Source organism: Theileria annulata, chromosome 3 (genome assembly GCF_000003225.4).
Source record: "Theileria annulata chromosome 3, complete sequence, *** SEQUENCING IN PROGRESS ***".
Lineage (NCBI taxonomy): Eukaryota > Apicomplexa > Aconoidasida > Piroplasmida > Theileriidae > Theileria > Theileria annulata.
In genome coordinates this window covers 451259-478715 of record NC_011100.1, presented here as the reverse complement: position 1 = coordinate 478715, position 27457 = coordinate 451259, and the positions used below count along the sequence as shown (strand labels likewise).

Below are 27457 nucleotides of genomic sequence, written 5' to 3'. Positions count from 1 at the left end.
ATTTTTACATGTTTTGGCAAGATTCTGATATAGGGCTTTTAATGTTTTAAATCTCAATTTTGACCTTAAATGACTCTAAAAACCTTTAAATAATTATTATACTATTGATTAACTCGAAATTTAATTTTATAATTTTATTCCTGAGTTCCTTTAATTTCGTGTTTGAGTCATTGATCTGGAACTCTTTTGGACTTTTAGATTTTTATGTTTAATTTGGATTATAAAATTTAAAATTTTTTAATTTTTAGACTATTAAAATTTGGAAGAAATGTGCAAGGATTTTCCTTAACTTTTAGCCCTTTTATCGGGTAACTTATTTGTGCAATTTGATTCTTGCTTTTGTGTGATCATTCCTTTAATATTTAACCAGCTAAATATTCATTATTTTAAGGTTTATGTACATTATACATGATTTAAATTATTATGGGTCCCATCCACTCTTTGATTTAGTCTTATTGTAGAATCGAATTCCACCGAAGTTTTAATCGCAAATTCCAACACATTTCTTATTTACCAAGAAAATACTTGTTAAATTATCTAAAAGTTTTAAAAATGAAGTCTAAAGAAGGTGCCGAAGTACAAAGCACCGACAATTTAATCGAGGCCATGGATGAGAGCTTGAATACCTCTAAAAAGGAAGAAACTCCCTTCAAATTCATGACTTTCTTCCGAACTAAATCTAACCAAGAATCAAATGAAAACGAAGAAAAATTGGAATCCAAAAATTCAGATAATACTGATTTAACTCAAACTGATTCACAAAGTAACTTTTTTTACACATCTTCATCATTCTTATATACCTAGTCAATTCATTATTATTCCTAGATATATAATTTGTCACTAATACTATATTATTAAGAGATTACACACTTGTTAGCTCCAACACATTAACCACATACTTGATACAGATGACGTAATACAAATCGAAGTATTTGATACGGCTGTATATCCAGAACAACTGAATCATTCTATGTTATGTACATTACATTACATGAAGTATAGAGAAGCAATTAGAAGATATACTGGAGAGTTTAAAAACTGTCCATATGCAGTTTGTATAGGACATATTTTCATGGTAATTTGTGTAATTCTTACCACGTCGTTGGTTTCTCAGCATTTTGACCCTACAGACCCTGGTACCATCAGAGGGAATACTCACAAGAGTTGGTATTCACTATATATTGATAACTTGAATAACTTAAGTCTTATCATTTTTATCGGTTCCACAGTGTTTTCAGTAGTAAATTTATACATTTGTATTCACCCAAACACCTTTTCTAAAATCGTCAGCCTCAGTAAAATAACTGTTAAAATTTACTTCATCTTGTACCCAGTTTTAATGATTTATAATTATTCCATGAACTCATCTCTGCAGGAAAGTTCAGGCCAGGATAATCTTAGAGCTGTTTTCAATATTAGAGCCTATAACATATTTGGGATATTTTTCTACGATACCATTTTCCTTACCGTTTACACAATTTTAATCCTCTTTTTTAATTTAATTGCGTTTATTTATCGCTTCTTTTACCCGCACTTGTTACTTACGATCATTAATGAGGATGTTAAAACCTTCAAGGTTACAGGCTTTGAGGAAATGAGTTTAAATGCACCAAATATGGGCGCAAATAATCTTAATACTGGGAAAATCCCAGCGTACAAAGTTACTCTCACTAGATTTAAGAAGCCCAACTCTATTTACTATTCTTTCAAGTGTTTTATTGACTTTTTGCACTTTAAAAAAAGAGGCAGTTATGACTCCTTTCAATATGTTGGACAACTAAATTCTGAATTTAAACCTCATGGTTTTGGTTTCTGGAATTCACCGAATTATCACGGTGAATTATTAATGGGTTTCTGGGAATCAGGTATCGCCTTAAGTTGCTTGATCACACGGCACTTAGTTATCTAGACTTAGATACTTAGTTATTTCCTTATCTAGTCCCCCTTACTTAGTATAATAATCTTATAGGATTACCTTTATCACCATTTAAGAGCAGGGAAGTGGGTACTAACGCCGGATTTTCAAATGTTATAATTGGCTGGGTCAGATATGAAGGTGGTGAGAGCGATGTAGGATTAGGAGTAGCGGCAGCTGAATGTTGTGTTTCAGGCCCATTTTTCAGGACATATCCAAGGATTTTACGTTTCTTCACAGTGCCTGAAACTGATGGGAAACGAGGAGGAAGAGTTTTAAAATATCTGGGGGCAAATACATTTTTCAATTACAACAAATTTCACCTAATGAAGAAAACAAGTTCAATTAGTGAGTCATCAAATAATTCTGAGATGCTCGGAGATATCCTAACACCAAAAGGTCACAACACTAATAAAAATAAGAAGAACATTTTGACAAAATTATTTACAAACAAAGGTTACGTATTTCGTGAGCGTATGGATAGTAAGTATTATTGTACGGATAGTCACATAGTAATGAGTTTGAACCATGTATCAAATGACATTGTCGGTTATCGGTACGGAAACATTGATTCATATCTCAATGGTAAGAAAAACCCATACTTTAACGTGCTTAAAAATGTACACATTCGTGACATTTTCCAGGATATAAATGAGCTTTTTGGTATTAAGGAACCCGGCATACCTCTGACCACTTTTGTAAATTGTATGGAGTGCTTGATAAGTGCTCTAACTCTTCATACACCTAATTTTACACCTCTGGATTCAAGTAATTTGAACATTTCCGTAGATGACAATAAGGGAATTAATATTAACGGGTATGTACAAAACCCCAAAATTAACCGTGACGGTTTACATGAATTTGTAACTGATTATTGTAAATCTGTAAAGATAGTATTAAACACTACTAAAACTGAGAGTCACAAACCTGCTAAAGTTTTGGATTCACTGAACCAAGGACTAGATAGTAGGATTAACCGTGCTAAAAATTACAATATATTATCGGTTGATGGTTGGGTCAGAAAGGAGGAAGTTAGGGCTTTAGAGGCTTGGATTTATATTCACGGTTTTAATGTCAAGTGTTCTGATTCTTTAGGTATATTTGCACAAATTATTTCCTTTGGAAACTATCCTCAATACATTAAACCGTTTGTATTCAGTTGGCCCTCAGGAAACAAATTAACTCAGTTTAAAGAGGCGATTGTGAGTAGCACCTGCCCAAAAACTGTTGATACTTTTATCCGAATGCTACAGGCTCTTTTGGTAAACAATATTCATGACGTACACATTATGGCACATTCCATGGGTGCGACCATGTTCCTAGGCGCTTTTACTCAGATTTTAAACTCGAAAGAATATTCTGACTTATTTTTACCACTCAGTGAAAATCGCAATTCCTCCCATCCGAAACTTAAAATCCTTACCGTTACTTTTCTTAATCCTTTTTATCCTGTCCAGGATTTTATTCAAAATGATTATCCCAGACTTAAATTATATTGCAGTCACATTACCATTTATTCTGATATCAACGATAAGGTACTGCTAATATTTAGTTATCAATTTACTCAGATATATAACACATGCTTTATTTAAATTTGTTATAGGCATTGAAAATAGCTGAATTAATAACTGGCAAGAAGAGGTTGGGTAGATGTGTAAATGATTTGTATACACTTGAGGAGCCAGTAGACTCCTCTTTAGAGAAGCGGTGTACGCTTGGTAGTATAATGCTACCATTTACTCTAGAAGAAGTAAAGACTCTAAAGAAAAATAAGAAGCACAATCGGGAAATTATTGAGACTAGGAAAAAGAAACACTGGCTTGATGTTGATGTTATTGACACCACTTGCTTAGGATCTAATGTACATGCTCTCAGACATTCTTATTGGTTCCTCAACAGAGAAGTTATCGAAGATCTCAGGTAATACCTTAATTTAGTTGTAAATATTATTAATTTAGTAATACTTGGTAATAATTTATTGTTTAGGGATTTGATAGTCAATCGTAAAAGAGCACAAGATAGAACTAGTAGATTAGATAGAAGTTTGGGTAATACTTGGGTCTATAGAGTAGCACCTTCAAATTTGGATACTTTATTCGAAACACTGTTCTAACACATTTTAACATACTACTATATGATACACACTTATACACATTTTTTTGAAAAATTTGAGAATTAAATATAACAGATAGATATAAAATATATAAAAAACTTTACAAAGAAAATTCCGGGAAAAATTAGCGGAAAATTTTCTGAGTAGAAAGATGGAGAAAAAAAAAATCTCCGAATTTTTAAATTATAGAAATAACAAAGTATTTATTATAATTAAAATTAAGTTAAAATGAAAAAATTAGTAATAACTTGTTTGGCAGGTCTTTTCGTGAAAACAGTGGTTGGAGATACTTTAACACCACCGGGATTTGGATCTTTGGATTCTCTGGTAGTAGGAGCTGGAAAAGATTTAATAGCTAAAAGTCTTTTGAAAGGAGCTAAAGATGAGTTGACAGACGCTAAGGATAAGTTGAAAGGAGCTAAAGATGAGTTGACAGACGCTGGAAAAGATTTACTAGGAGCCGGAAAAGATTTACTAGCTGAAAATAGAAATTTAGCATCAGATTTGACTAAAAATGAAGTTCAATCTGGCGGAAAGAAAGGTGGAGATAAAATGAAACCAACATTTGTAGATATTCCAGATCAAATAAAAAATGAAACTATTAATAAAGCTCCTGAGAATTTAAGAGGAGGTTCGTCATCTGGAAACGAATCTGGAGATGGAGATGAAAAGAAGGATCCAGTTTTAGAATCAATTGAAGGTGCAGAAAAGAAACTAGTAGAAGCTTTAGGAGCGGTAAAAACTAGATTGGTGACTCATGGAAAAGGGCACAAACCTATTAAAGTTGACTGTGGAACAACCAGAGTTAGGGTAGTTTGTAATAAAAAAGGCCAGCCTGAGAGTGTTGATGAACTTCCAGAAGAAAAAGCTGAGAAAGCATTAACTACGGAAGTTCCAGAACCTGAAGAACCAGTAGAAGGTGAAGTAACTGATGTTAAAGAAAGTCAAGAAGCTGAACTACCGGAAGCTTAAGGTCAATAAATTATTTAATACAAATAATTTACAATAAATCGTTGTACAATAACATTTAATTTTATATGCTTCAAATATATATAGTAATATTTAAATATGTAAAAATATTAGCTAATATTGGAAAGTACAAAATGTGCCACATTACCGATTTAACGCTTTTATAAAGATTTTAATAATTTTTTATATTAGTTTCTAAAATTAGTATTTAATTTAAATTAAATTAAATTTATATATGTAAATATTTTATCCATTTTAAGTTTAATATAAATTAGCTTGGAATCTTTTTTATTTTAATGTTTTTTAAAATGGCACATTTAAACTGATTTAAAATGACTAAAGAAATTGTTACACTTCATGTTGGACAGTGCGGCAATAATATCGGTAATGAATTCTGGAATCAAATCTGCCTTGAACATGGAATCAACAAAGTAATTTACACTTTACACATACCATCAATTATTTAGTAAATTAGTATTTTTAGTTATTTTTAATTAAAAAATTGATTCATACCGTCATAGGATGGATTTTTATTGGATAAAACACCTATTGGTGATGATAAAGATGTTTTTTTCTTCCAAACAGGCACTAATCGTTATTACCCAAGAGCTCTTTTAATTGATTTAGAACCTCGAGTTATTTCTTCCATCTTAGTACCTTTTATACAACTTATTGTTAATTTAGAATTCTGAAAATAAGAACTTGTTTAATCCTGAAAATGTTTTCTTATCCAAAGATTCCATGGGTAATTTCTTAAACATATAGTTAATTAATCCATGCTTGGAAATAACTTAGTGTAACATGTAATAGGTGCTGGAAATAACTGGGGAGTTGGCTATACTTATGGAAATCAATTTAATGATGAATTGTCTGAAATTGTGGATAGAGAAGTTGATAACGCCGATAATTTGGAAGGATTCGTACTATCACATTCCATAGTATTTCATTAGCCCAGTTATATATATAATACCCATAAACGGGGATGTGTAATGTTCATAGGGTGGTGGTACAGGAAGTGGATTAGGAAGTTATTTACTAGAGATGATAAATGAGAATTATCCAAAAAAGCTAATAAAAACATTTTCTGTGTTTCCGCAACTTAAAAAGTCGAGCGATGTTGTAGTTCAGCCTTACAATACAATTTTATCATTAAAACGACTAATACTAAATGCTGACCTTGTTAATGTTATTGATAACAATGTTGTCAATAATCATAGTTTCACCTCAGATAACTTATTGTCTCTAAGATCCCACAACTCTAATAACAATAGTTTAAAGGAAAATTCGACTAGTTTTGAGGAAAATTCAAATTCTAAAGAAAAACTTCAATATAACAATAAACTAGTAATGACATACAAATATCTTGACTACATAACTAATTTTATTAACATTATTTCTAAAAATATAATGAATATACAGATTGGGAATATAATGTCAAGTGTAACAAGTTGTATAAGATTTCCAGGACCAATAAATAATGATTTAATAAGTTTGGTATCGTCACTTGTTATTATTCCGAGATGCCACTTCCTCATCTCTTCAATTATGGATCATGAAAACATTACTCTACTCAATCTAGTCAAAAAACTTTACTACCCAAACAACTTTCTCGTATCTCTACACTCTAAATAATTACCTATTTAGTAAATTATATAATAATTATATACTTGAAATTTTTAGGTCTATACTAGCACGAAAAACGGAAAATATCTTTCAGCATTAAATATTATTCGAGGAAATAACATTAACCCATCTGATGTTTCTTACCTAGCTTACCCTAGTTACTCTACCTTTAGTCATGATTTTGCTATGATTGGATTATTGTATATTAATGTGTAGGTGTATAAGTGTATAGAAAAGATAAAAGAGAAGCGCTTGGTGGAATTTATCAAGTGGAACCCAGCGAATATACAAGTTAATCTAATTAAACAATCACCTCATAAACAAGATAAAACAAATGGGATCCTGGTAGCCAACCATACCTCAATAAACCAAGTAACACACTAATCCTACATATTTACAGTAGTCACACGTATGATGGTTTATAGGTGTTTGAGGATTGTATATTACAATTTGATAAGTTATATAGTAGAAGAGCATTTCTGGATAACTACAGGTAATAAAATAATAAATGATAAGAGTTTTTAGGAAAGCAGAGTTTTTTTCAAGAGAAGACGGAAAAGGAGACTTTGAAGAAATGGAACATTCCAGAGAAGTCGTTGAACTCGTTAAGGAAGAATATATCAGATCCCAACAAGACGATTATTATGATCTATCTTGCAAATAATTTTTTACCCAACGATAAAATTATTATTAAGTAACAGAATCTTAAGTATTAATCTCATTAAGTGTATATGGATGTGTATGGTGTGGAATGAGCATATAATTTTATGATCTAATATCGGGACAAAAATTTATTATTAATTATTTCTGAGAATCTAAATAATTTACGTGTAAAATAAAAATGGTATTGGATATAAACTACTTTCGAGATGAGAATCTCTTGAAACAACTGAAGGAATCTGAGGAAAGGAGATGCGAATCTAATAGCGTAGTAGATAAAGTAATTGAAGCAGATAAAGATTGGAAAAAGGCAATGTTTGCATATGATCAGCTGAAAAAAAGTGTAAATGAAGTGTCCAAAAAGATATCCGAATATACAAAGTTGAACCGTCACAAAGGAGATTTGTCGAATGATTCCGAGTTTCTAGGCCTGAAAAATCTAGCGGAATCTAAAAAACAAGGAATTGCAGAATGCCTAAAAAATATAGAAGAATGCAATGATAAGAGAAACTCGCTCTTAAAAATGGTTGGAAATGTAGTTTCTCCCGACGTAATAGCCTCAAAAGATGAAGCTCTGAATGAAGTCATTAGGTCGTGGGTTCCAAACCTATTCCCATGGGAATCAAAACCAGACAGAAACACAACTGATACGAATTTCACAAATAACCAAAATTCACTACAGTTCAACGGTAAAAACTCCCTGAAAACCCAAAATTCAGGTTTTAACACCGAAGATTCAGGAACTGCTACTGAAAATTCGGGTGTTAGTTATGTTGGTAAGTTGCCGGAGATAAAAAGACCGCCATGGAAGATACTACAGCATCATGAAATATTAGCGAAACTAAACAGTCTTGAAATTAACAAAGCTGTGGAAATTGCAGGTCACAGGGCGTTTTTTCTTAAAGGTAAGGGTTGTCTTCTCAACATGGCCTTAATTCAATACGGTCTCCAGTTCCTTGTTAGAAAAGGTTATTTACCAGTCCACACACCCTATTTCATGAGGAAGGAAGTTATGTCTGAGTGTGCTGAACTCGACGATTTCGAAACCACTCTCTACTGCATTCCTCTAACCGATTCCACGGCCCCCAATGCTACAGCAGACGCCACAAAAACTACAAGTACTAACGGTACGAGGGATATGGAATTGAAAGAGAAAGATGTGGATAAGAATAAGTTATTTTTAATAGCGACATCAGAACAACCAATAGCGGCATTACATAGAAATGAAGTGTATCAGAAGAAACAGCTGCCAATAAGATATGCAGGAATATCGACCTGTTTTAGAAGAGAAGCTGGAGCACATGGTAAGGATTTGAGGGGTATTTTTAGAGTACACCAATTCCAAAAAGTGGAGCAGTTTGTAGTTTGTACTCCAGAAAATAGTATCCAGGAGCACGAACAGATGGTTAAGTTCTCAGAAGAGTTTTATAGGAGCCTGAAACTTCCCTATAGAATAGTCTCGATTGTGGCTGGAGCATTGAATAAAGCGGCGTCTAAGAAGTATGATCTTGAGGCTTGGTTCCCAGGCTATGAAGACTACAGGGAGCTTGTCAGCTGTTCTAACTGCACTGATTACCAAGCTCAGAACCTTAATTCCAAATTCTACGACAAGAATAATCAGGACAGGAAACATGTACATATGCTCAACGGTACACTAGTAGCTTCTCAAAGATGTCTATGCTGCATTCTTGAAAATTACCAAACTCCAGATGGTATCATTGTACCTGAACCCCTGGTTCCATATATGGATGGTCTTGAATTCATACCATTTGAAAATTAATATATTTAATATACTATATTTAAAAAATATATTTAATATACTATATTTAAAAAATATATTATTTATACAATTAAAAGGATTTAAGATTAATATTTTGATAATTTGATCCAACACACTTGACCAATAACACGTTGTGTCCAGACTCAGTTTGAATTTCTTGAAATTTAAAAATGATGCCCAAATGTATTTTTATAAGTCTTAATAGATGTACCGAATACCGATTAAGCTTTGCAAGCCTAATTTGACTAACTTGATGATCGCCTGAAAGTGCCATGAAATATAGAAGCAAGTGCTGATGTGTGGTGTCAATCACTGAATCAAGTGCTATTTCTGAACACAAACGATATGCGCATTTCTCTCCAACCCTCTCGCATTCTCCAATTATTCCATAATGCTTTCCATCCACATCCATTTCCTCTACCTCTACCATTTGTACCACATCAGGGTTTTGTTTTAGGGTTTCTGAGTTAGGTTGACGGGTTTGATTCACAGAATCAAGGTCCAGGTCTAGGGGTTTATTATCACATTCAGTGTTTTTGTCACCATCAGTGTTATTAGTGTTTTTAGCCAGATTTAAAATCTTAAGTAAACTTCTACCCATTCCAACCTTCTTCTCAACATTATCACCACCACCACTATTATCACTATTCATATTCATATTACTAGTATTATTACTAGTGACAGTACCAGTATTCTTACTACTACCAGTAGTACTACTAATATCCAAAGGATTAGATAATGTATTGGAGGTGAAAATACAGTTTTTAGTACCTTCAGCTATGAGTGAGATAATGAGAGTAGGTTTATATTTACCAGGCGGTGTATTTAAAGCTATCCAGGTGTTATCACAAACCTGATCTAAAACTCTTTTAGCAGCTATAATTGCGTTTTTACCCAGTGAGGGCTGGAGGTTTCTAGCCACTACCGTACCTCTAATGCGCTTTATTTTCGGCGATTTCCATAGAATTATAGGCTCAACTTTCTTCACAGGGCCGCAACTAAAATACACTTCATACGGCTCTTTATATCTAAATACCACTTCACTTCCTATCATCTGTAGTATTATTGTACACACTGAGCTGAAACATTCCAAACTACTATAATACTCATTCAAATCCTCAACATGAGCTGGACTTCTATTGGAATTGTTAGTCTCAGTGGAATTACTATTTGTGTTGTTGATGGAGTGCGATAATGTGATGGTGGTAGTGTTAGAGGAGAATGGAAAGAGTAATACAAGAGGTTCTAAATAATAAGTTAATGGGATAGAGTTATCGCATTGGAACGTGAAATCACCACCAATGAATCTTCCAGGCATTAACTTTATGGTGTTACGATCAACTTCAGTCCTTGTACCATCGGTTACTTTAGTAACTAATTTAAGAAGTGACACTTCATATGATCTTATCGGTTCAACCTAAACTCATCAATAATATGTATTAGTATATATAATTAATGTAGTGAGATACCAATTGAATTTGAAGTGGTTTATTGGTTAGGAAACTGAAAACAACTGAAAGTCTAAGATAATCTCTTGAAATATCTTCTAAATCTTCAGTAGAATCCTTCAATTCATCAGAACTCTCATCGGAATCTGATATTAAATTATTACCAGTCATTTGCGATTAATTTAACAAATTCTACACCAATACGATAAATTTTATGATTATTTTACAAGTTATTTATTAAATTTCTGTGTTAAAAAAGGAATTAAAGAGTTCATTAGTCTCATTTAAGCATTTCTTGAGAAATAAATTTACACAATTGATAAAATTTAAGAGAATAAGTTTATAAAAACATTATAAAATAGTTAAAATTAAAGTAAAACAATTTTAATTGGTCTATGGGTCAGTTAGTAACGTTGTTTGTGGTGTAGGAATCTTATAGAAAAGTAATTTTATATCTTGTTTTTTAAAACTTAAAGGTAAGTTTTCTTTTAAATTAATTTCAATGTTCCGAATTAATAGATTTTTACATTTTACACGGAAACAATTCTCAACTACAACCAAATCCGGTAAAATCTCTCACATACCATTAAATATCACCATTGCTACTATTATAATACTATAATATGTCATTAGGAGTTATCAATATGAATTCTAGTTATATAAAGTAATAATGGTGTAATAGGATTTAAGGTAGTAACCCATGATTATGATGCGATAGTGGTTGGAGCAGGAGGAGCTGGACTAAGGTCTGCCCTCGAGTTGTCAATTTTAGGCCATAAAACGGCCTGCATTTCAAAGCTGTTTCCAACACGTTCTCACACAGTTGCAGCTCAAGGAGGAATAAACGCAGCTTTAGGAAACATGACCGAGGATGACTGGCGCTGGCACTTTTATGACACAGTCAAGGGCTCAGACTGGCTTGGTGACCAGGATAGCATTTATCACATGTGTAAAAGTGCCCCGGAGGCCGTGATTGAGCTTGAGAACTTTGGCGTCCCGTTCTCCAGGACTGAAGACGGGAAAATTTATCAAAGAGCCTTTGGAGGCCAGAGCCTTAATTTTGGTAAAGGGGGGCAAGCGTACAGATGTGCAGCTGTGGCTGACAGAACCGGCCACTCACTGCTTCACACAATGTACTCGACCTGCCTTAAATATAACTGTTCATTCTTCATTGAATATTTCCTACTGGAACTCATCAAACACCCGAACGAGAATCGTAACCCTACTATTTATTGCCATATTTAAATAGTATACAATACATAAGGTATAAAAAATGTGTAGGAGTTATTGGAGCGATATTTTTGAGAATGAGTAATATGGAGTTACATGTGTTCAGGAGTAACCATGTGGTGATAGCAACGGGTGGGTTTGGCCGATGTTATTTTAGCTGCACATCTGCCCACATGTGTACTGGTGATGGGAACGCAGCTGTGAGTAGACTGGGACTTCCAAACCAGGACATGGAATTTGTACAATTTCATCCTACAGGAATATATCCAGCAGGCTGTTTAATTACAGAAGGTTGCAGAGGCGAGGGTGGGATCCTACGTAATTCCGAAGGTGAAGCTTTTATGGCCAGATACGCACCGGTGGCCAAGGATTTGGCCTCAAGAGATGTTGTCAGCAGGTCAATGACAATTGAAATTAATGAGGGCCGAGGCTGCGGCCCTAATAAGGATCACCTATACCTTGATTTAACACATCTGTCTGAAGATGTATTTAGAGAAAAATTACCTGGAATTACCGAAACCAGCAAGATTTTCGCAGGAGTTGATGCCTCCAAGCAATATATCCCAGTCTTACCAACTGTTCATTATAATATGGGCGGTGTACCCACCAACTATAAAACTGAAGTTCTAACAAGCAACTTACTACAGAGTATGGCTGAAAATTCAACTAATTCCAACACCACTGCTGACAGTAAGAAGTCGAGTGGAAAGAGTAAGAAGAAGAGCACTCCAAATCAGAAATTGGAAGATTCAGTGGTATACGGTTTATATAGCGCTGGCGAAAGTGCATGCGCAAGTGTCCACGGAGCTAATAGATTAGGCGCAAATTCACTATTAGATATTATCGTATTTGGGAAAATGTCCGGAACCACAATAAATGAAAAAATAAAATCCGACTCCAGCAACAAACTTAACTTACCAAACCAAACACATTATGATGATGTTGTTGAAAAAACTTCCAACAAATTATCAAATCTTCTGAATACCACCAATAATAACAATAATCTAGGTGGTCTCGGCGTAAAAGTGAGCGATTTGAGATTGGAAATGCAGAAGAATATGCAAAAGTATGTTAGTGTATTTAGGAACGGTGATTCATTAAAGGAAGGGAGAGAAAAGATCAAAGAATTAGCAAACCAATTTCAATATGTTAAAATAAGTGATCCGAGTAAAGTATTTAATACGGATTTACTCGAAGCTCTTGAACTTGAAAATTTATTACAACTCAGTTTGCAAATTGTAACAGGCGCAGAAGCTAGAAAGGAGTCTAGAGGTGCTCATTCACGTGAAGATTATCCTAAGCGTGATGATGTCAATTTTAGAAAACACACTCTAACATATCTTCATAATCCCTCACAAAGTAATTCCACTCAGTTATTTAGTTATAAATTCCATTATGTATTTATTATATTACTTAAAATTACACATAAATTGATGCTACAGTGTATGACGGAAGTTATGGAGGATATGATGTAGTGGTTGATTATCGTAATGTAATAGATGAAACTTTGGGTAAAGATATGGAAACAATACCGCCATTTGAAAGATCTTACTAATTCATTATTAACTAATATTTATCAAGGTTTTACGTGATTAAATGTATATTTGATAGTGTATAACAAATTATTAAGTGTGTGAATAAAATTAAAGTGATTTTTTGGTCCAAATTTTGGATAATGTTGTGATCATTGGGGAATCATAGTTTTTATTTTGTTCCTTTAAGTATTGATTTTCAGCTAATAAGTCAAGGACGCTAACACGCCTCTTTAAAATCTGCAAGCGGCCACTTCTCTTTGCATAAATAGTAAAATCTCTACCCATAGCAGCTCCTAAAACAAATATATCTAAACTAAATGATGCACACTGAGTTATATAACTTTTAGTGTGTGATTAGGGATAAGTAAGAGTAAGTGTAAGATGATACCGGGTCCTGGTTTAAAATGAGCTCCACGTTGTCTTACGATAATGTTTCCAGTATAAACAAACATGTTATGGAACCGTTTAAGGCCTAAGTACTTAGGCCTGCTATCCCTGTTATTCCTAGTGTTACCAGTTCCAGTTTTATGGGCGAATATCTCACTAATGTAATTATAAAACATAATTTATCAATTAATATAATAATTTAATTAAACTAAACGAGATTCTATTAGGAATTGTTAAAAAATATGATTCTACTAGGAATTGTTTAAATGAAGTAAAAACTCACGAAATAGTTTTTTTTGAAAATGAATTAGAAATGTGTAATGGGTTTCTAATTAAAAATGAGTGGATGACCAGAGGAATTGACCAAAAAATTAGCAAAAGAGTAAGAAGCATCAGAAAACATCATATCAAAGTTTGGAAGAATTAAACTGGAAATAACTTATAAATTACAACATAAATTATAAAATTAAATTTCGAAATAAAAAATAAATTAATTTATTATTTTTTACTCTAAATTTATCCAACTTGTGGTGAAGCTTGCAATATTTAGTACTTATTTTCCCAAATGTTTAGTAAAAAATTATTTGATTCCTTTTACATTAGTAAAAGGCTATTTTCAACATCTTCATCCAAGTAATTTTCATATAGCTTCACTTAATTTACTATTGTTTAACTATTAATTTAGTTATATTTAAGAATGTAAATTAGTGAAATTTCATTAAAATATTGTTTCAGGTATGATTTGTTGGTTTTGGGTGCGGGTCCTGGAGGATATACAATGGCTATAAAGGCGGCTCAGCACGGATTAAAGGTTGGCGTTGTTGAGAAAAGATCAACTCTTGGAGGCACTTGTCTTAACTGTGGCTGTATTCCATCCAAATCATTGCTTAACACTTCACACATTTTCCATGTAATTACTCCATACTGTTATTTTATTACTTATTAACAAATCCTAAAATACTTAAACTCATTACAACAAAACTAAATACCTAATATTAATGACACATATTGTAGTTAATGAAGAAAGGAGTGAATGGTATAAAAATGACGGGACTTGATATGGATGTTGGTAAGATGATGGAGGATAAGGAAGCCGTGATGAAGACGTTAAATATGGGAATTTTCGGACTTTTTAAGAAGAATAAGATCGATTATGTTCAGGGAACAGCTTCCTTTAAGAGTGAAAATGAGGTTTCAGTTGGTTCCAAAACGTTATTGGCTGATAAGGTTGTAGTAGCCACAGGCTCTGAAGTTAGACCCTTTCCTAACGAATCACTTAAGGTTGACGGCAAATATTTTCTCTCATCCACTGAAACGCTTTGCCTTGACAAGGTTCCAAATCGTCTTCTAGTGATTGGCGCCGGTGCTATTGGACTAGAATTGGCTTCAGTTTGGAGTAGACTAGGTTCTAAGGTTGACATTTTCGAATTCAATAAAAATATTTGTTCTGTTATGGTATTTCATCCCTTTAATTATTAGTTATGCTTTTTATAGTCCATTTTATTTATTTTACACCTAAAATTATCTTATTTTCTCTGTTAATTTGCTTTAAATAGTATTAATTATAGGATATTGATGTGTCGATGTCGATAAAGAAGATTTTGGAGAAACAAGGTCTCAATATTCACGTTGACACCAAGGTTCTAAACGCTAAAGTCACCAATAACACCGTCACTCTCACTACACGTATCTCTCAAATATAGTTATTTCATTTGGGACCTTGCTATTTCTACTGAATCACCTAGTTATTTATAGCCTAAACACTATATTTATCCCTTACCGGAATAATTAATAAATATTAGAGACTGGAGATAAAGAAATGAATCATGTTGGAGATAAGGTATTAGTTGCAATGGGCAGGGTGCCATATACTGAAGGTTTAGGACTAGAGAAATTAGGCGTAGTTTTGGATTCCGGAAGGGTACCAACAGATGTAAATTTAAGAGTTTTAAGAGATCATAAAGATCCGACGTCAAAGTTAGAAAATGTGTATGCAATTGGGGATGTAACCTATGGTCCAATGTTGGCACATAAAGCAGAAGAAGATGGATTGGTAGCACTAGGTCATATTTTAGGGAAGAATCTTATTGAAAGTGACCACAATCTTGTTCCGTCAGTAATTTACACAAATCCTGAAATCGCAGGCGTAGGTCAAACTGAGCAGAATTTACAAAAATTGGGAATTAAATATAAAAAGAGCGTTTTCCCATTCATGGCAAATAGCAGAGCCAAAATATACAATGAAACTGAGGGATTTGTAAAATTACTTGCTAATGAGCAAAACAAACTTCTAGGGGCTTGGATGGTGGGGCCACACGTATCAGAAATGGTACATTTAACTGTTCTTGCAATTACTTATGGAGCATCATCCGAAGATGTTACTCGAATGTGTTTTGCACATCCATCACTCTCTGAATCTATCAAGGAATCTGCACTAGGAATTCACTTCAAACCCTTACACTTTTAATCACGAAACATCATTAGTTATAATTTTATTTTATTATATAGTATTGAAGTAAGATTATCATTAAGTGGTCTGAGATAATTTATGGAATCTGTGGGGAATCACTGTTGTCAACTGTGGCCTTTTCTCATGGTTTAAAATATGTTTATTTGTCATATTTCTGTTCTTGAGATTCTTTATTAAAAATTTAACTTACGTTATATTATTCCTGTCGTATCACTCAAGATCCAAATTCTCTGTAGCCTCACCAGATTTACATAAATCCTACCAAATTAACTATAGTCCCTCAATTTCACTTCAGCCCTAGCAGATTTACCATAGGCCTGACAATTTCTTATCCATTCATTTAGTTTTGAAGTTATACTTATGGTTGTTAGGCGTTCAATTTTCGACGATCACAGGCTCTTTGTAGGTACGTAATTTTCCCCTAATATTCATTCATTTCCTCAACTAATTCCATTGTTCTGATCATTGTTATCTTATCTACCTTGTTTAACTTTATTTTCATACTTTAGCGTAATTTCATATTTTACCTTTAATTCCAATTTTTCTACATTCAACACAATATTGTCGAATATTCAGGAAACCTCGTTGATTCGGTGACAACACAAGATCTAGATTCGTTGTTTTCAAAGTACGGGAAAGTGACTAATGTTTGGGTTGCCAGAAACCCGCCAGGATTTGGATTTGTTGTATGTTATAATCTATTTCACCTTTCTCAGACTTTTGATGACCCCAGGGATGCTAAAGATGCCCTCATTGAACTCAATGGAAAAGACTTACATGGCAACTCGTATCCCACTACCTACCACTATATTGTTATTAGTAAATTAACCATATAGTTAAGTAAAATAGTATAAAAATGTGGATAGGATGAGGATTGAGCGCTGTAGAGAGAAACCTCACCGTCGCAGACCGTTTAGAGAACCATATTCTAGGGACAGACCAAGGTAGTTAAAGTTTATAAATATTAGTTAGTTTGAGGACTTAACGGTTCTAAGTGTTTTTTATTTTTTCTCTATCATCTTTTTATTTATCAATTATATAGTGATTAATCACATAGCAATTTTGTCAAATGATATTTAGGCGTAGAAGTAGAAGCAGATCGCATAGTCGTGAGAGAAGAATCCGTTCGAGAAGTCCAAGTTACAGAAAAGTTCGATCCAGAAGTTAAATCAAAGAATTTGATTAAAATCACTTACAACTCCTCACACCACTTATTCTCTTCTCTAATCTAATCATTTATCAATTCATAATTCTCATAATATATATATAAAGATAGTAAATATGAGTATGTGGACAAACTTTAGCTTCTTCTTCGGGTGTGAAGTCGTTGACAATATCGAATTCACGTCTAATTTGTTCAGGGGTTTTACCCTTGATCATAGAAGCAACTTTAGCACATGTTAAATCCAATAAAGGCTTTATATCCAAAAAGTTCTCAGCCTACCACATTATATATAAGATAGTGTAATAAGGGTGATTAGTAATGAGACTTACGAGGATTAGTTCGAACAAGAATTCCTTATCGACGTTGACAAATTCATAATCCCACTCGGAAACAACCTAAAATAAAATAAACAAACAATTAATTTAGAGTTGTCACTTCGTTGAGTTGTGCTGATTTTAAAGGTTGTGGAATTTGCGACGGAGGATTGTTATAATGATGTTTACAATACTCGATTATCTTATTTAAAACATTGGTCTTTATATTTGGCAAGGGAATCGGCTCGCTTTCATCGTCAATATCTAAAAAGAATTTCCAGTCCCATAACTCAACTTATTCAAGTATATGTTATTTAAATAATTTATTTGATTGTCTGGAATACCGTTGAGGATGTTTTTAATGACGTTACTCATGCAAATTACATCTCGGTTAACAGTACAGGAAACTCCTTCGGCCGATACGAGCGTGATTACTTTTTTCGAAGAAGTCATTTTAAAATTTACTTTACAAAATTCATTTAAGCTATTTATTAAATAAAAATATATTTTAAACTGTTATCACTCCAACACTACCAACATTAGTACTATCAACACAATGCCACAACTAACACTTGTGATAATAAACTAGTAAAGGTGTGAAAGGTATGAAATTAAGCAGATTATCGTTTTTTCCTGAAAGTGTTCAGGAAAGCGTTATGATTCTCGGGGGAAACAAGTGCGTGAACAGAAACGTATAATCCATGGAGAGCCGCTTTCGAAATTGTGAATGCCACAAATCGATTGAATGACGTCAAATTCATTATCACATGTTCTATGACATTATGATTGGTTTAATTTAGTGAATTAAAACTAATTTATTGAAAAAATAGTTTTGAGGAAAAATTTCTCCTCGGACCAATTAGTCTTCAAATCACCTAATTATCTAATTACTATATTTATCTAATCACTTAATTATCCAATTACTATTGTTATCAAATTCTTCTTGTAATTTGAGAGAATTTTGCTTGACATGTTCTTCTAATCTTTCTTTCATGGCCTCATCAGTATTTTCAGTCATATCAGAAAGACTTGCAAAGAAGTCGAATACGTTCATTCTTGCACTACTTTCCTCTTTATAATCTTCTTCCATCAGACGGTCAAGTTCTGCTTTAGACTTGAGGAAGTAACGCGGATGTTCAGGTAATTTACAGGTCACCAAGGCAAACGGTGAGTATGAGTCAACTTGTTTCTGGAAATTAGTTTTCAACACTGAAGTTGTCTTGTTGAATAGACAATAGGGCAATAGGAACTCTGCCAAAAAGGCTAAAACTAATGTAACTCCCTTTAGGAGTTTAAAGGGTCTAAAGTTCTCTTTACGGAAAATTTTTGACATATCTGCCGCATCTTTTAAGGTTAATTTTTCTCCTGGTGGACCTCCAAACTTCACGTTTAGGTCATCCATAAGTTTGCCCAAACGTTTGAAAAGTGCTTTTAATAGGTCACACACTGAGTGAACAAACACCACTAACAGAAACAAATGGACACGAAATTTCGGTGTCACAGTCTTCAAAGTTAATTCTCCGAGATCCATCCTACTACATCATATAGCTATGATTCAGGGTTATTTTAGCATCAATTTGGCTATATTACCTTAATTTAGTTATGATTGTTTGGGTGTTATAGTGCTTGTGTTGAGTGTATTTGTTGATTGATTTCAAGTAACTGAGTATTCAGTCCACCTAATTTAGCTACTAATTGGTTCTTTACTGATTCTAATTTCGGTAGATCTAGGGCTGTCGAATCACGCTCACTTTCAACTTCCTTCTTCAATTCCTCCTTATCCCTCAATACCAATCTATTATACCATTATCATTCCATTATATCCATAATATTTATAGTAGCTACTACATAGAATAACTAATAAAATAAAAAAAGTTAGAGTAGGTACAATCTTGAGACTTGTTTATATACTTTAGAATTAGATTGCGAAGTATTAAGCTAAAATGATAAATTTAAAGTTTTTTTGAAATTACCGATTCTAAAGCGGCTTCTGCTCTTTTATTTTTTATCTTTTGGTTGGATATATGTTTATTAATCTTAGCAATTTGATTATTTAACACTTCTATTTGGCTTTGCGTTTCTTGTAATAATTGGAATTGCTAAAAACTATTCATTAATCTATTAATAATAATTAGTAACATGGTGAGTAACTGATAGTTATAAGTTAGGTATGAAAAATTACTCTTAAAGAATTGTCGTTTTCGTTATTTTCCATTAGAAGGTTTGAAGAATTGAGTTTTTAATTCATTAATTATTTATACAGATAAAAATTAATGAATTACAAGAAAATAAAAAATTTTATCAACGTCTCCTGGCACGTCCCCATCCATACAGCCATACAAATATTATGGAATGAAATTAGTTTAATAAATTATAGATAATAAAATTATAATCAGCATTAAATTCAATTAATCGAGATCCATTTTGTTTTCATCCTCTTTAACATTCACTTTCGTGTTTGATCTAGTATTGAATTTAGTTTGTTCCATAGCTTTAATATTAGCGGTTGATTTCTGATATTATATTAACACATATATTATAGCCTTAATTATATAACTTATTTAATGGAATAATAGGGAAAATAAGTTTATTTAATGGTGAAATTAACTATACTATTAACTATTTATGTTAGTGATAATGTGATTACTGGTTTAGCATTGAGCAGTTTAAGTTGTTGGATATCAAGTTGATCAAGAGGAATTGGAAGAATATCTTTATGTTTTTCAAGTTCTTTTTGAGCAAGAGACAGTTTTTTAGAAACTAAGTTTCTTCTTCGTTCCTTATGAAGTAGCATTTTCCTTAGATATTCTACTCTTTCAGTTTGCTTTATAGCCTTTATAGCCTTTATATATAAATCTCTGTCATATCTCACTGGCCTATTCTTTCTCAACTCCATCTCCAAATTCTCATCATTCCTCAATTCTTTACCTAATCCCATATATAATTAAGAATTAAGTAATTTTTAGCTAATTTTCAAATTATTATATAGTATAATGGTATTGAGTGGATTAATACCTTGAAGTCTTCGATATGCCTTAGTCCATTTAATTTTTCGTGGATTATGTTTAGCTTTAAAATGTCTATGGCATTTGCTCCTACAAAAACGAAAGATCTTAGAATCATTCCTGACAAATACTATACCATGTCCTATAAAACTTTTTTATAACATTCAATTATATTAAATTGAGGGAATCTAATGATATATAGAAGTAATAATAGTTGGATGAGAAATACCTGGATAAATATTACTGGAGCAGAGCCAGCACTTATTAATATTCATTAGAAAATTAAAAATAATTAAAATAACTGATAAGTGCGATTAATTTAAAAATAAAAAAATAATTTTTATTTTACCACAACGAATCTAGGGCTCAAACCACTCAGATCATTTTAAAGTTTTTTATCGCAATATATTAATCGTTAGATAATTTTATTTCAAAATTTCAAAATTATATTTTTTAATTATAATAAAATTTACCACCAACACTAGTTGCCAATCTAATTTGGGTGGATATATTAATGAGCAGTAGATTAAGGGTATATTTGGATGTTGGAATTGGCCTAAATCTGAGCGGCAGAGTAGTATTTGAATTTTTTAATGATGTTTCTGAACGCTTAGTAGAGAATTTTAAAGTTTTATGTCAAGGAGATAGGACCACCTCCGTTCGCGGCAGGATTAGGAAACTTAGCTATGAAGGCTGTAAAGTATTTAAAGTAATTAAAGGAGAATATCTCCAATGCGGTGATTTTATTAACAACGACGGCACTTCCGGTGGTAGTATCTATGGCGACTGCTTCAAAGAGTATCCCACCAATAGATTACATTCACAAGCTGGTCTTCTTTCCATACAAAACATTAATAGTAATACTGATAATGTTGCGGGCAGAAGATACGGGTCGCAATTTTGCATACTATTTGGCAAAGTAGTAAGATTTGATAGGAATAATATAGTGATTGGTAGAGTAGTGGAGGGCATGGAGTTTATAAGAGCAATAGAAAATGTACCAGTAGATAATAAATTTAAACCTAAAATTGAAATTGGAATTCTATCCTGTGGTGCCTTTACAGCTACTATACAAAATATTAATGATTCAACTAAGCAAAAGGAATTAGTACAATCTCTGATGGATACAATAAAGTCAGATCAATCTGGAGATAAGTCTGATTCTACGAGCACAGATGACTCTAACGACCTTCAACCTGAGTGGGTTGGAGTAAAATGTGTGTATACCGGAAAGGAGAATAGGAAAAGATTACCAAATGAATCCAGTGCTAATACTTTAGGCAAAAAATTATTATCTGAATCACTTCAAGGTATTAAACATCATTACATTCCCATACAATCTGATACAATTACCCATGTTACTGATTCACCTGTGGAATCTACACAGGATCGTGTAGTAAAAGAACAGGATACTGTAGAATCTGTGGAACAAGGAAGTGTATTGCACGAAGAAGAACCAGAGGAACCTGAGGAGGAAGTTGACGATGACATAACTTTAAGATTGAAGAAATTGAGTAATAAAATGAATGAATGTAGTAGATTAAATAATGATGAGATAATAATGGAACAGAAGATTAAGAGTAATCCCAAATCCGAATTATATATTTCAAAGAATCATATTAGCAAATCCGAAGGGAAAGATATCGATAAGGACATTTCTTCTAATTTGTCAAGAGAATTAAATGTATCCAGTAACAGTATTCCATTACTCAGTCAGCTAATCAGTCCGAATACTAGTTATCCTTACATAGTTATATACAATCTTATAATGAATGTGTAGATAAGTGCTGGAATGGTTGAGAAGTTGAGTAAAATTGAAAAAACTAAAGAAAAAAACAAAACCTTCGGATGGAACATATTCAATCAAGATGCACTATATAGAGCACACAAAAAACGGTACAAACAATACCTAACAAATATTTATATATATACACCACTAACTTAATATATATATAGATTGAGGGAAACGGGGTTTAATCCAGATTTGTATGAGAAACAAAAGAATGAATTGGGAGAAGAATTTTATAGGCCAGGAATTGTTAATTTTAATCCTAACGAAGCGAGTAAAGATGTAGTAGTGAGAAATGTAGAAAAACAATATAAGAAACGCGATGCATTTAGTAGAAGAAGACTTTACGACGACGAAGCTCAAGATATTTCTTACATCAATGAACGCAATCGCGTCTTTAATAAGAAACTTGAACGCTCATTCGGTACTTATTCCAATGAAATCAAACAAAACCTCGAAAGAGGAACTGCTCTCTAATTCAAAACTAATATACTATTATACAAGCATACTTGAGCAAATTATTTGTTATTATTAGATAGCACATGTTCAGAACTTATTAGAATTTCATTACTAGTGTGTAATATATGTTAATATTGCAGTATTGTAGGCGTAGTAGTAATGGTAGTGTAGATAGTAAATGTATAAGATGGGGAACTGCAAAATTCAAAAACATATAAAATTAATATTAATACCATGTTAGCTAAAATTATTTGATTTTTAAGTTTTGGAATGGCAGACGGTTATTCTGCCGCTGAGTTTTTCAATTTCACTAAATTATCACTCTCATACGAAGACTTGATCATTCTTCCAGGTAATCTTTCAATTTAACACAATTTAGAAATTTTACTATTCGTATTTGTACAAAACTAGTTGAATTAAATTTTGTTTAGGGTATATTAGAGATTCTGTGGATAAAGTTGATTTGTCCAGCAATGTTACAAGGAATATTAAACTTAGAATCCCAATCCTTTCCTCGCCAATGGATACCGTTACAGAATCCAAAATGGCAACTGCTATGGCATTATTAGGGTATTCTTAAACACCATTATTTATTTACACACCAATTAAACACAATAACTATTTACACACCTATGTTGATTAATTAATGTTTAGAGGATTGGGAGTGATTCATAATAACTTGTCGATAGATAACCTCATTAAGGAAGTTAAGGCAGTTAAGAGATTTGAGAATGGGTTCGTACATAACCCTGTGTGCCTTAAACCCACTTCTACCGTTTCTGATTGGGTCGAAATCAGAGACAAACTCGGTTTCACGTATCTACATTACGGAGCTTCTCCAAGGATATAGTTATTTTTTTAGGGGACTTAGTTATACATTCAAGCTATTCTGGATATAATATGATGTAGGTCAGTCCCTATAACGTCGGACGGTAACCCAGGGTCAAAGCTGTTGGGAATAGTAACAAAAACAGATATGTATTTTGTGGAGTCAAAGAACGTATCATTGGAGGAGATAATGTCTACAAATTTGGTAGTTGGGAAACACCCAATGAAACTGAATGACGCCAATGAGTTATTATTCATGTCCAAGAAAGGAGTCCTGCCAATTGTAAATGAAGACTACGAACTCATGTCAATTGTGACCAGATCAGACTTTTACAAAAGCAAACTCTACCCTTACGCCTCCAAAGATGATAACAAACAACTGCTCGTAGGAGCCGCGATTTCTACCAAGTAACCGCTAATAACAATTAGATATAACAATGTTAATTCGCTATAATAAGTTTAGTAACTTCGCTAATGGTTTTGACAGGGTCAATGGCTTAGAAGTTGCAAAGAAGTTAATTGACGCCAAAGTTGACGTTATTCTCGTCGATTCAAGTCAAGGGAACAGCGTTTTCCAAATTGATTTAATTAAACAATTAAAATCAGCATATCCAAATGTTCAGGTATCTAGTTATTTATTGCATATGCTCTTCATGAGCCCAGATTCACAATAGTTATTTTTATGTTTTGCTAGTTAATTTTTTCTTAAAATTGATAATTAATAGTCATTGTGTAATAATGTGGTAGATAATTGGTGGTAATGTAGTGTCAGCACAACAAGCTAAAAACGTGTTAGAAGCAGGATGCGACTCAATTAAAGTCGGCATGGGCATCGGTTCCATCTGTACCACTCAAGTTTGTTCCCACCACACTATTCCACTATCAACGACACAATAAATGTTTTTTAGAATATTTGCGGTGTTGGAAGAGGACAAGCAACTTCAGTTTACTATGTGAGTCGTTACACCTTTGAACATTGGAACGGTGTTCCCGTCATCGCAGATGGCGGCATCAAAACCTCCGGTGATATCGTTAAGGTTCCTCATTCACGGCTTACTATTAAATGATTATCCATAGAATAACTGTTCAACCGTATAATAATTTATAGGCCTTAAGTTTGGGTGCTAGTTGTGTAATGGGTGGAAGTATATTTGCAGGAAGTAAAGAGGCGCCAGGAGAATACTATTTCAACAACGGAGTAAGAATGAAGAGTTATCGAGGCATGGGAAGTAAAGACGCGATTAACGATTCATTACAAAACACCGGCCTCATGGGTTCTTTAAGCAGATATCACCTCGTCGACGACCAGAAAATTATATCTCAAGGCGTGTCTGGACTAGTAATTGACAAGGGCTCGGTTAACAATATTCTACCAAATCTAACTCAAGGTGTAAAACACGGGTTACAAAACATTGGTGCTTTCTCAGTTAAAGAACTCCATGAAGCACTTTATTCTGGTCAATTGAGACTTGAGCAAAGAACTGCACAATCCATTGTTGATGCTAATGTTTGTAGAACAATTAATAATCCCAAATAATGTTATTCCAGTATCTAATTATACACATTAAGAATTACAGATATTGTATTAGTTATTGACTACATTATGTTGAGTATTAGTGGTTGATTTGCTTTTATTGTATTTCTTCTTTTTTCTAAAAAATCCATTAATTTATTAAAATTACTTTATCGGTCCAATGTTAACTCTTGTTGGCGGGTTCTTTTCCAATTTCTTCAAACCTATTAATATAGAATTACACTAGTTAATAATGCTATACCTTGGATATCAATATTCTTGAGTGTCAGCAGATAATTTGGTACGTTGGATTTGGACAATTTCATAATTTGCACAATATGGTTCAGGATTTTAAAATCGTTAATGGTGAAGAAGGTGACTGATTTTCCGCGTCTCGTACCTCTTCCAGCTCTTCCGACTCTGTTAATATACACTTGGGGCGTCAATGGCAAGTCATAATTCACTATTGAATGAACTCCTTTAAAGTTTATTCCACGGCATAATATATCAGTACATAGCAAAATCCATATCTACGGCATACTTAGTGCCAAATCCCAGATGTTAAAATAACTGGATAACTAATAAACCCCCTTAAGGTGTCTAACTACTAATTAAAATAACCAAATAACTAGGACCCCCTTGGGGGCTACCAAGCGTCGTAAACAGATACTTGCCCAATTCTAAATTTTTGTATGATATTTTGTCGTTGTTTTAAAGTAAGCTGTTTAGTGAACTTTTGAACGTTTAAGTTCAGCTGTGAAAGTTCATTATATAAGTCGTTGACCCTATTAACACTCTGCAGGAAAACCAATATCGGAGGAAGTAGCTTCCCATCATTTATTAGCTGCTTCAATATCACTAATTTCCCTAATTAAAATTTGCATAAACATAATTAAGAATATAATCGTGTACCTTTATCGTTTGTAACACATATTAGTTCCTGTTCTACATTACAACAACACACATTTTCTTTACCTAAACTCATTTTTATGTAAATAATGTGATATATAGCTAGTTCAAGTGGGTAACTACTATTGATAACTAGCTACTGTTAGCTATACAAGCACCGTATCGAGATACCAATAGTAATATGTATTGGATTATTGAAATGCGATTTCGATAATAATAAGACTTCAGATTGTACTGTTGAGCTAAAAGAGGCCTTTTGAATTCCTTTAAAGTCCTTTAAATGGTTCATCACGTACTCAATATTCTCACTATATCCTTCCTCCAACAACTTGTCACACTCATCCAATATTACACACTTCAATCCCGTCATACTCTAATCATAAATTAATCCAACTAAATGTCAGTAATAAACTCATAAAATAATTATGTAGATGATAGTGAAATACCGTGTTAATTGTGTTGGTATGTAATAGTGTGTAGAGAGTCAGTGGAGTTGTGACTGCGATTGAGAAGTTGAATGATTTCATATTCTTTTCAAGTGTTGCGATACTGAAGTTTTCACCTCCTAATCAAAAATATCACACATTTTAGTACCGGTTAGGTATACAAATTCTGATTTCACTTGCTGTACCAACTCCACCGTCGGCACAATTATTATAACACTCAGATGATCTTCCAATTTCTATACAATTAAGTTAGCTTAGAACAAACTGATAGTAAAATCGGTATTAAATATGACAGCGTTTTCCCTGAACCCGTAGGTGCTACTGCTACCACATCATTCCCTTTCATCATTATCGGTATTACCTAAACACATTATTACAATCACCAATATTTTATGGCTAAGGTTCAGGAGTGATTAAATGGGTGTTCAGGAATGTATGTAACTATTTCCTCAGTAGATAAATAAATAAATCCCTGTGACTAGGACCCATAAAGCGATACATATCTCTGAATTGGCGTCGATTTATCAAAATTGAACTTCGATTTTATAGAATTTGAAATAAATTTAGCTCTTTGGCTCATCATCTCATCGGTGGTTAAGGAATCCAGCGACGAAAAAGAATCTAGAGGCGTATAATCCTTAAAATCTTCTCCTGAGGCATAAACGACGCTGGAATCCTCATCAAAAACACCAGAATCGGCTTCCTTATCATTTCCATCTCGAAACACGAAAACACCGGAAGAAGGTCCATTTTTAAAATTCGTACCCTTCACTAATTTTTTAAATATCTTATCCATACTTTATATTTCCATTAATTAATTTATACTTTATAATAGTATTATAATGCTATTAGCTATATCATAAAATTGACACAACAGTATAAACTATTATGGTGAGTAT

The 27457-nt window shown here is 33.0% G+C and overlaps 15 protein-coding genes across 15 annotated transcripts, besides 6 other annotated features; 9 read left to right on the top strand and 6 right to left on the bottom strand.

Annotated features, from left to right (window-relative positions):
* Window positions 1–552: 552 nt before the first annotated feature.
* Window positions 553–4028, top strand: TA03480 (uncharacterized protein; the record flags this gene model as incomplete). The annotated part of the gene is made up of 5 exons (XM_949833.1): window positions 553–763; window positions 909–1865; window positions 1970–3450; window positions 3519–3835; window positions 3902–4028. 5 exons carry the CDS (start codon window positions 553–555, stop codon window positions 4026–4028), a joined length of 3093 nt encoding a protein of 1030 aa, XP_954926.1.
* Window positions 1040–1108: a sequence feature (5 probable transmembrane helices predicted for TA03480 by TMHMM2.0 at aa 115-137, 167-189, 196-218, 233-250 and 255-277).
* Window positions 1196–1264: a sequence feature (5 probable transmembrane helices predicted for TA03480 by TMHMM2.0 at aa 115-137, 167-189, 196-218, 233-250 and 255-277).
* Window positions 1283–1351: a sequence feature (5 probable transmembrane helices predicted for TA03480 by TMHMM2.0 at aa 115-137, 167-189, 196-218, 233-250 and 255-277).
* Window positions 1394–1447: a sequence feature (5 probable transmembrane helices predicted for TA03480 by TMHMM2.0 at aa 115-137, 167-189, 196-218, 233-250 and 255-277).
* Window positions 1460–1528: a sequence feature (5 probable transmembrane helices predicted for TA03480 by TMHMM2.0 at aa 115-137, 167-189, 196-218, 233-250 and 255-277).
* Window positions 4029–4256: 228 nt separating the features above from the next.
* Window positions 4257–4313: a sequence feature (Signal peptide predicted for TA03475 by SignalP 2.0 HMM (Signal peptide probability 0.997, signal anchor probability 0.000) with cleavage site probability 0.976 between residues 19 and 20).
* TA03475 (uncharacterized protein) lies at window positions 4257–5000 on the top strand (the record flags this gene model as incomplete). The annotated part of the gene is made up of 1 exon (XM_949832.1): window positions 4257–5000. The coding sequence occupies one exon, from the start codon at window positions 4257–4259 to the stop codon at window positions 4998–5000; it is 744 nt and encodes a 247-aa protein (XP_954925.1).
* A 329-nt stretch (window positions 5001–5329) lies between these two features.
* On the top strand, window positions 5330–7284 carry TA03470 (tubulin gamma-chain (gamma-tubulin), putative; the record flags this gene model as incomplete). Its single annotated transcript, XM_949831.1, has 9 exons — window positions 5330–5428; window positions 5519–5650; window positions 5682–5742; window positions 5808–5935; window positions 5997–6608; window positions 6678–6755; window positions 6837–6992; window positions 7046–7113; window positions 7146–7284. 9 exons carry the CDS (start codon window positions 5330–5332, stop codon window positions 7282–7284), a joined length of 1473 nt encoding a protein of 490 aa, XP_954924.1.
* A 177-nt stretch (window positions 7285–7461) lies between these two features.
* TA03465 (seryl-tRNA synthetase, putative) lies at window positions 7462–9060 on the top strand (the record flags this gene model as incomplete). Its single annotated transcript, XM_949830.1, has 1 exon — window positions 7462–9060. One exon carries the CDS (start codon window positions 7462–7464, stop codon window positions 9058–9060), a length of 1599 nt encoding a protein of 532 aa, XP_954923.1.
* A 70-nt stretch (window positions 9061–9130) lies between these two features.
* On the bottom strand, window positions 9131–10679 carry TA03460 (RNA 3'-terminal phosphate cyclase like-protein, putative; the record flags this gene model as incomplete). The annotated part of the gene is made up of 2 exons (XM_949829.1): window positions 9131–10477; window positions 10530–10679. The coding sequence occupies 2 exons, from the start codon at window positions 10677–10679 to the stop codon at window positions 9131–9133; spliced, it is 1497 nt and encodes a 498-aa protein (XP_954922.1).
* Window positions 10680–11369: 690 nt separating this feature from the next.
* TA03455 (succinate dehydrogenase (flavoprotein) subunit, putative) lies at window positions 11370–13213 on the top strand (the record flags this gene model as incomplete). The annotated part of the gene is made up of 2 exons (XM_949828.1): window positions 11370–11724; window positions 11790–13213. The coding sequence occupies 2 exons, from the start codon at window positions 11370–11372 to the stop codon at window positions 13211–13213; spliced, it is 1779 nt and encodes a 592-aa protein (XP_954921.1).
* A 168-nt stretch (window positions 13214–13381) lies between these two features.
* TA03450 (50S ribosomal protein L27, putative) lies at window positions 13382–13836 on the bottom strand (the record flags this gene model as incomplete). Its single annotated transcript, XM_949827.1, has 2 exons — window positions 13382–13566; window positions 13662–13836. 2 exons carry the CDS (start codon window positions 13834–13836, stop codon window positions 13382–13384), a joined length of 360 nt encoding a protein of 119 aa, XP_954920.1.
* A 602-nt stretch (window positions 13837–14438) lies between these two features.
* On the top strand, window positions 14439–16127 carry TA03445 ((dihydrolipoamide) dehydrogenase precursor, putative; the record flags this gene model as incomplete). Its single annotated transcript, XM_949826.1, has 4 exons — window positions 14439–14570; window positions 14675–15115; window positions 15229–15346; window positions 15463–16127. 4 exons carry the CDS (start codon window positions 14439–14441, stop codon window positions 16125–16127), a joined length of 1356 nt encoding a protein of 451 aa, XP_954919.1.
* A 363-nt stretch (window positions 16128–16490) lies between these two features.
* On the top strand, window positions 16491–17362 carry TA03440 (RNA-binding protein, putative; the record flags this gene model as incomplete). The annotated part of the gene is made up of 3 exons (XM_949825.1): window positions 16491–16536; window positions 16707–16949; window positions 17211–17362. 3 exons carry the CDS (start codon window positions 16491–16493, stop codon window positions 17360–17362), a joined length of 441 nt encoding a protein of 146 aa, XP_954918.1.
* A 7-nt stretch (window positions 17363–17369) lies between these two features.
* On the bottom strand, window positions 17370–18062 carry TA03425 (sulfur metabolism negative regulator, putative; the record flags this gene model as incomplete). The annotated part of the gene is made up of 4 exons (XM_949824.1): window positions 17370–17570; window positions 17625–17690; window positions 17731–17873; window positions 17954–18062. The coding sequence occupies 4 exons, from the start codon at window positions 18060–18062 to the stop codon at window positions 17370–17372; spliced, it is 519 nt and encodes a 172-aa protein (XP_954917.1).
* A 357-nt stretch (window positions 18063–18419) lies between these two features.
* TA03420 (uncharacterized protein) lies at window positions 18420–19824 on the bottom strand (the record flags this gene model as incomplete). Its single annotated transcript, XM_949823.1, has 5 exons — window positions 18420–18484; window positions 18534–19141; window positions 19273–19385; window positions 19583–19708; window positions 19792–19824. 5 exons carry the CDS (start codon window positions 19822–19824, stop codon window positions 18420–18422), a joined length of 945 nt encoding a protein of 314 aa, XP_954916.1.
* A 193-nt stretch (window positions 19825–20017) lies between these two features.
* On the bottom strand, window positions 20018–20889 carry TA03415 (60S ribosomal protein L24/L30, putative; the record flags this gene model as incomplete). The annotated part of the gene is made up of 4 exons (XM_949822.1): window positions 20018–20122; window positions 20257–20537; window positions 20625–20756; window positions 20844–20889. The coding sequence occupies 4 exons, from the start codon at window positions 20887–20889 to the stop codon at window positions 20018–20020; spliced, it is 564 nt and encodes a 187-aa protein (XP_954915.1).
* Window positions 20890–21128: 239 nt separating this feature from the next.
* Window positions 21129–22880, top strand: TA03410 (peptidylprolyl isomerase (cyclophilin), putative; the record flags this gene model as incomplete). Its single annotated transcript, XM_949821.1, has 3 exons — window positions 21129–22364; window positions 22395–22510; window positions 22571–22880. The coding sequence occupies 3 exons, from the start codon at window positions 21129–21131 to the stop codon at window positions 22878–22880; spliced, it is 1662 nt and encodes a 553-aa protein (XP_954914.1).
* A 252-nt stretch (window positions 22881–23132) lies between these two features.
* On the top strand, window positions 23133–25227 carry TA03405 (inosine-5'-monophosphate dehydrogenase, putative; the record flags this gene model as incomplete). The annotated part of the gene is made up of 8 exons (XM_949820.1): window positions 23133–23214; window positions 23294–23432; window positions 23517–23678; window positions 23772–24098; window positions 24154–24313; window positions 24438–24545; window positions 24599–24727; window positions 24799–25227. 8 exons carry the CDS (start codon window positions 23133–23135, stop codon window positions 25225–25227), a joined length of 1536 nt encoding a protein of 511 aa, XP_954913.1.
* A 203-nt stretch (window positions 25228–25430) lies between these two features.
* Window positions 25431–27354, bottom strand: TA03400 (DEAD-box (RNA) helicase, putative; the record flags this gene model as incomplete). The annotated part of the gene is made up of 8 exons (XM_949819.1): window positions 25431–25733; window positions 25874–26070; window positions 26116–26178; window positions 26284–26485; window positions 26559–26674; window positions 26720–26794; window positions 26868–26919; window positions 27058–27354. 8 exons carry the CDS (start codon window positions 27352–27354, stop codon window positions 25431–25433), a joined length of 1305 nt encoding a protein of 434 aa, XP_954912.1.
* Between the last annotated feature and the right edge of the window lie 103 nt (window positions 27355–27457).